We start from the raw sequence: 6,974 nt of genomic DNA on the forward strand, positions 1-6,974 counted from the left end.
ACAGAGCAATACACTTATTATATGCTTTTTCTTTTCCCAAAAAGTAGAAAACAAACCCTCTATTGTTTTCTGTTCAAAACCCTCAAATATTCCATTAACAGCAAGTGCATAATCCATAGTGATCAATGGACTTATCTCCACCCTGGCTTCATCACATTACAGGCTTCTAACAGCAAGTAATTTTAGAAGGGACCAAGGTCAGCAATGAAAATGAAGAGTTGCTTACATGACTGACTTTGTTATATAAAAGAGAATTTTTAAAAAATGAGAAAAAGAGAAAAATGTCTTCATTACAAATGCAATTATAAAGGGCTCAAGTTACTTTCTGCCTTTTTTCCTCATTGTTTATGACTCTGCTCCCATCTATTAATGTAAGAGTAGCATATTCTTCAAAGATTTTTCAAGGTATTTAAATTCTAAAAAATGTTTAGTGTTTAAAATAAAGTGCTTTCAAGTAAATAATATAATAAAATGTGATCTATATATTACATAAATCAAAACATGGCTTAATGAAAAAATCCACATTCATATAGTTAATTTCCCATTGGCAAAGCATTTTCACATATATCATCAATGATTGTCTAATATATCTGTAAAGGAGAAATGAATAAATATTGTTATTCCTTTGGAGACTGAAACCACCAAGTACAGAGATTTTCTGCAAAGCCTCAAATAATTTAAAGTGAAGATGTCTCCCGATATACTTTATAAAAATGTATTAGGCTAAACTGGTATACTGTACGAAATAAGAATTTCTATTCAAATTTACCTGGACATTTTAAAGCATTTATGTGTGTTTATTTTCTAATATGTGTCAGGCTGTAGGCTGGGGCCTGGGGATTTAAAAATGAATAAATAGTAGGCTCTGCCCTTAAGGACATATACATACACACATGTATATACAAGGAATTAAAACATAATACAATATGCTCTTGATATAAGCAAAATACTTAACCAAATACAAAGTAATGATTAATTCTGAATGATGCTATATAAGACTTTACAGAAAAGGTAACATATTTGATGAGACAGTGAAAGGAGGTTGGAAAGATGAGTTCTAGGTGCGAGGAAAGGAAAGTGAAGAAGCAGAGAGAAATCCAGAGAAGCCTATAAGCTTAGGGTGTTTTAGAGGAAGACAAGACATTACAACTAAGAAAGGAATGAGTTGTGAAGAGTGATGGGCAATGATCTAGGTTTGTATTTTTTTAGAACATTAATTTTACTATAAATACTAGAAATCAAAATGCCCAGAAGATAAACATAAGACCTATCACATCCTTACACTTTCAAAGTCTAGCAAATTATATGACAAATTTTGTAATATGAAGAAGAAATATTTTTGACAAATTAACATAATATTTCAATGTGTATTGTGTTTAATGGAATTTTTGCATTACATTTCATGTATTACATTTGTTTTATATCTACGCATTTTATTACTTAGGGGATAAACATTTATATGAAGAGCATCAATTTTCCTAAAACGCTAGTAGCAGCAGTCAACATTTAATACTACTCTAAACAATCATTTTCATAATCTCTCTTTAGGGAACTATATTTTAGGAAGAGAAAAATTTGGGGGAAAATAAAATTAAAGATGGACGTGGAGATGTGAAAACTAGTGAGAAATTGCCTGGCGAATATCAATCACCTTCTAGTAGCAAAGTTTAAGTGCAACTAGATCTTAAGCATCCCTTTTATTTACAGTACCTTTTAAGAAGCTATATGAGAGCAGGGAGCTTACTAGTAAACTACAAGTTTGACACTTCCACATAATACAAGAATTTTCACCTCACTACCCATATATTATAGCAACAATATAATATCTGTAAACATCCTTTGTAAGCTGTAAAGTTCTTTTCATATTCAATAACAATAATACTTGCTTACTGAATAATTAAGATAATTAATTTTGAATAATTAAACAGGAATTATCCAATAAAAACTATTAAAGGATATTCCAAGTGCTTATCCTGTGTCAAGCACTGTGATAAATGCCCTGTATGCATTCTCTTATTTAATTCTTTCAACCACCCATGGGAGGTAAGTAGTTTCCTCAATTTACAACTAAGGCAACTAACTTAGAAAGATAATCTGAGCTGACCAAGGAAATAAAGGAAAGTAATATAGAGACAGTAATATACAGATAACATAAAGAAGACCTGAACAGAAGCAGTACTAATATCAAAGACACAGATAATAACCATAAGAATCAAACAACCATAACAAAAACAAATAGCTCAATATATGAATGGACAAAGATTTAAATATACACTTCACCAAGAATACGTGGTTGACAGAAGGCAGGTGCAAACATACTTAGCATCAGTAATCATTATAGAGATGCAAATTCAAAACACATTGAAACACCAGCACACGCTCATTAGAAATTTTTAAGTTTTAATTAAAATTAAATGACTGACAATACCATGCGTAAGCATAAAATGTGAAGGAACTTGAACTCTTAACACTCTGCTGATGGGAATGTAAAATGCCATAATCACCTTGGAAAACAGTTTGGAAATTTCTTTAAAAATTAAACATATACCTATCATGTAATCCAGCTTTTCCTACAAGGTATTTTGTCAAGAGAAATGAGAGCATCTGACCACAGAAAGATTTGTACAGGAATGTCTATAACAACTTCATTTTAATAGCCAAAAACTATAACAAAAAAAATGTCCATCATCAGATGAAAGGATAAATGAATTGTGGTATATCCATACAATGGAATACTACTTAGCAATAAAAGGAACTGCTGGAACAAGCTACAGTATGGATGGATCCTAAAATAATCATGCTGACTAAAAGAAAGCAGTTAAAAAGGAGCACATACCGTTGACTCTATTTACAGGAACTATCTGCATCTGCAGTTTATTGTATGTCAATTATATATCTCTATATGAAGCTGTTTTATATGTCTATATTCACTTTTTTGTGTCTGTAATACACGTTTTTCATTTTTTAAAACCTCTGAGCATTACCATCAATATTTTAACAATAGCAATCTCGGCAGAAGACGAATTAGTTTTGTTTTGAATTTTCTTCTGCGTGCTTACCCTTATTTTTTCAGTACCCCACAACAATTACATAAATACTATTTTAACACTAAATGCTATTTAAAGTTTAATTTTTAAAGAGCCATTTTTTAAAGGATATAATCTCTGCACTAACAAAAGATGGGAAAGTAACATATTTTGAGTTCAGAGGCATTTTATTCCTCCTAGGGTTTCTACGGTATCTCATTTCTCATTTCTTTCTTTCTTTTTTCTTTTTCTTTTTTTCTTTTTTTTTTTTTTTTTTGAGACGGAGTCTTGCTCTGTCGCCCAGGCTGGAGTGCAGTGGGGCGATGTCAGCTCACTGCAAGCTCCGCCTCCGGGGTTCACGCCATTCTCCTGCCTCAGCCTTCCAAGTAGCTGGGACTACGGGCCCCTGACACCACGCCCGGCTAATTTATTTTCAGTAGAGACGGGGTTTCACCGTGTTAGCCAGGATGGTCTCCATCTCCTAACCTCGTGATCCGCCCGCCTCGGCCTCCCAAAGGCGTGAGCCACGGCGCCCGGCCTACAGTATCTCATCTCTTTACAATGAAGATACATTTTATGTTTAAAAATAAACTATGCATGTATTTTAAAAGAAAGAGTCTTAAAAATTTTCCTACTATGCTGGCTGTTGTTTCCATACTTACATGTTAAATAACCAGTTAATTTATGTACACCTACTTTGGATGTGGACCTTTATTTTCACAGGTAAATTGGTGACTTTCGGTTCACCCTTTTCACTGTGTTGCCCGTCCAACTCTTGGTCCTTATGAAAAGGTCAGAGAAGAAGGAGGAGTACAGCTTGGTCCCTTCTTTGGGAAGTCCCAGTGACTACTCTCCTGACAGCCTTTTTAACGCAGGTGAAATCAGTGACAATCGCCAAAGAGCAGAAATGTCGCGTCGACGGTGGGGGCGAATGCTCACGGAATCGTGACTGGGCATCCGCGCTGGCCTCCGCCTAGACTGCGCCCCACGCGGGTTCCCAGCGCCCCCGGCGGCGCTTCCCCAGCGCCCTCCGCATGGAACCCGGCGCCTCTGGAAGAGAAGGGGCATGTGACGCAGTCACCGTTACCTAGGGCCACGTTCTGATCAGATATGACGCCTCCAGCGCCCGACCCCGCGCCAAGAGGGCTGGGCCTCTGTTTCTCCACTTCCAAGGAGGCGGCGCTATGCTGTCCTGCTTCAGGCTCCTCTCCAGGCACATCAGCCCTTCCCTGGCGTCTCTGCGCCCGGTGCCCTGCTGCTTCGCGCTGCCGCTGCGTTGGGCCCCGGGGCGCCCCTCGGACCCCAGGCCGAGAGCCCCCCACCGCCCCCTGGCCGCAGCCACCTCCTCCCGGGACCCTACCGGGCCCGCCGCCGGCCCCTCTCGGGTGCGCCAGAACTTCCACCCCGACTCCGAGGCTGCCATCAACCGCCAGATCAACCTCGAGCTCTATGCGTCCTACGTGTACTTGTCCATGGCCTATTACTTCTCCCGGGATGACGTGGCCTTGAACAACTTCTCCAGGTATTTCCTTCACCAGTCCCGGGAGGAGACCGAGCACGCGGAGAAGCTAATGAGGCTGCAGAACCAGCGAGGAGGCCGGATCCGCCTGCAGGACATCAAGAAGCCAGACCAGGACGACTGGGAAAGTGGGCTGCATGCCATGGAGTGTGCTCTACTCTTGGAAAAGAATGTGAACCAGTCGTTGCTGGAATTGCACACTCTAGCCTCAGACAAAGGTGACCCCCATTTGTGCGATTTCCTGGAAACCTACTACCTGAATGAGCAGGTGAAGTCTATCAAAGAACTAGGTGACCACGTGCACAACTTAGTGAAGATGGGGGCCCCGGATGCTGGCCTGGCGGAGTACCTTTTTGACACACATACCCTTGGAAATGAAAACAAGCAGAACTAAGCCACTGGCTGCCTTCCTCCCAGGCCAGTGGGTCCGAAGACCAAAGTCAGCTGTCTCCTGCTTTCTTGCCCTTAAAATCACCTCCATCTTTATATTTTTCTGTTATACTATTCCTCCAGTAAAGTGATTTGTAGAAAAAAAATGTTTTGCCCATGTTTAACAAGGGCTTTTTATTAACCATCAAGGCACTTATTTTCCCAGGCTCAAACAAAGCCCAGGTAACTATGGTATGAAAAGGACTCCAAAAAGCTACTGAAAGAGGGTGCAAACTAACGTTCTCCAGTTGCCAAGTATTATCAGAATATGAACCTACACTTCGATTCTGTGACTTTTAATTCAACAAGTGCCTGCCATATTCAATACCTTATGCAAAACGCTAAAGTGGGAAAATGGATAAAAATATACAAATAACTGTAAGTGAAGAATATTTAGTGCTGTGAAAATCGTAAGTGCAAAAATGCTATGACAGCTTTTGCCTTTTCCCATTGTGTCCCAAGAAGCAGTACTGTCTGGAGATTGTTTTTTAAAAGAATTCATAGTCAAATTTGGGATAAGCTACATGAATTATCAGGGCTGGTCTTGGAAAATCACAGCACATATTAACATTTTAAGGGCTCTGGGAAGTTTTGCAATTAAAAACAATAAATATAAAAGCTTGAGTTATTTTTGTTTAGCTCAGTGTTTTCCAAACATATGCAATCTCAGTGTTTTGTTCTTTTAATGTTGGTAATATAAAAAACCAGACCTGATTCCACACTCCATATACTTCACCATTGAGTCTCTCTTTTAACCTGCCAAGAAGAATGAAAACACTGCATACAACACCTTTCTGTGGTCTTTAAAATGGACAGAAAAACACATGGGGGTTTAAAAAGTCAAGAAGGGATCTAGAATAGAGGAGGCATCTAATCAGGTAGATGTTTTCTTTAGGCATGGAAGTGAGGAGTGGGAGAGTCCAGCATCGGAATAGACTAGAACTCTGAGTGGTGATTGGAAAGATGGGCTGGGGCAGAGTACAGAGGTGAGAAGGGTTTGGGCTTAATTCAGGGGACAAAAGCAAGGTCTTCAAAAGCCCTTAACAGAAGAAAACAGTGCTCAAAGTTGAGCAATCTGAAGCTTAGTCTGGTTATACAGAATAAGAATCTGAAAACAACCAAAATATCTGTTAGTTTGGGTTTTCTGAAACACAGATGCTAAAATGAGATTAAGTGTACAAGAAATTAGGGGAAACAGACTTCTGAGAGAAAATGGAAAAGCATCAAGTGGGAGAAGCAGGGAGAGCCTTCAGACTTCATGTAAATGTAATCCCCTGGGGTATGAAGAAGGGAAGTTGTGCATATTTCTTTGGACAGGTCTGCAAGGCAGTCAGGGAGGTCTCAAGCCAAAGTCACTAGTCAGAGGAATCCCACGTCTCCCAGAAATGAGCCTAAGTACCTTTCCTATATGTGGGTATTGACTGGGAAGTATGGACTTGCAGCAAACCAAGTAATAAATGCATTTCAGAGCACGGCAGCTGAGGCTCTTGGCAAATTGTGCTCCCTGCAGTCCAAGACCTGAGAGGTACATGCATATTATGGCACAAGCTCAACAAAATGGCTTAGATTAAAACACCAAACGCTCAGTGTTTTAGATTAATACACAGAACACTCTGCAGCTATTGTTAAATATGATTTTGTAGAAACACCTTATGATGTGGATAGAAATTCTCAATGTGTTATGTTAAAAATGAGGAATATTACAAGATGGGGTTATATAATTCTATATGTACGATTATAAGACAAATTGTATTATGTATGTATATAAAGTGACGAAGTATATATACCAACAAGCAAAGCTAGAAAATTCTTTTGAATAGTGAGATTGTGGTTGATATTTATTTTCTTTAATTACATGTCTTTTATAAATACATTTGTTATAATGGACAGCCATTGTTATAATAAGACAAGAAAAGCAAAACATAAGATGGAGGGAAAAGCAATAAAGGCCAGAATTATGGTAAAACCAATGGAAATACAAACAGAGATTCTGGTAAGAG

At 38.8% G+C, this 6,974-nt stretch overlaps 1 protein-coding gene across 1 annotated transcript; it reads left to right on the forward strand.

Moving 5' to 3' along the window:
• The first annotated feature begins 4,134 nt into the window (after nt 1-4,134).
• On the forward strand, nt 4,135-5,081 carry FTMT (ferritin mitochondrial). Its single transcript, XM_003259879.2, has one exon. It carries the CDS (start codon nt 4,211-4,213, stop codon nt 4,937-4,939), a length of 729 nt encoding a protein of 242 aa, XP_003259927.1. The 5' UTR covers nt 4,135-4,210; the 3' UTR covers nt 4,940-5,081.
• Nucleotides 5,082-6,974: the final 1,893 nt, after the last annotated feature.

The sequence above is a fragment of the Nomascus leucogenys genome, chromosome 2 (genome assembly GCF_006542625.1).
Source record: "Nomascus leucogenys isolate Asia chromosome 2, Asia_NLE_v1, whole genome shotgun sequence".
Classification (NCBI taxonomy): domain Eukaryota; kingdom Metazoa; phylum Chordata; class Mammalia; order Primates; family Hylobatidae; genus Nomascus; species Nomascus leucogenys.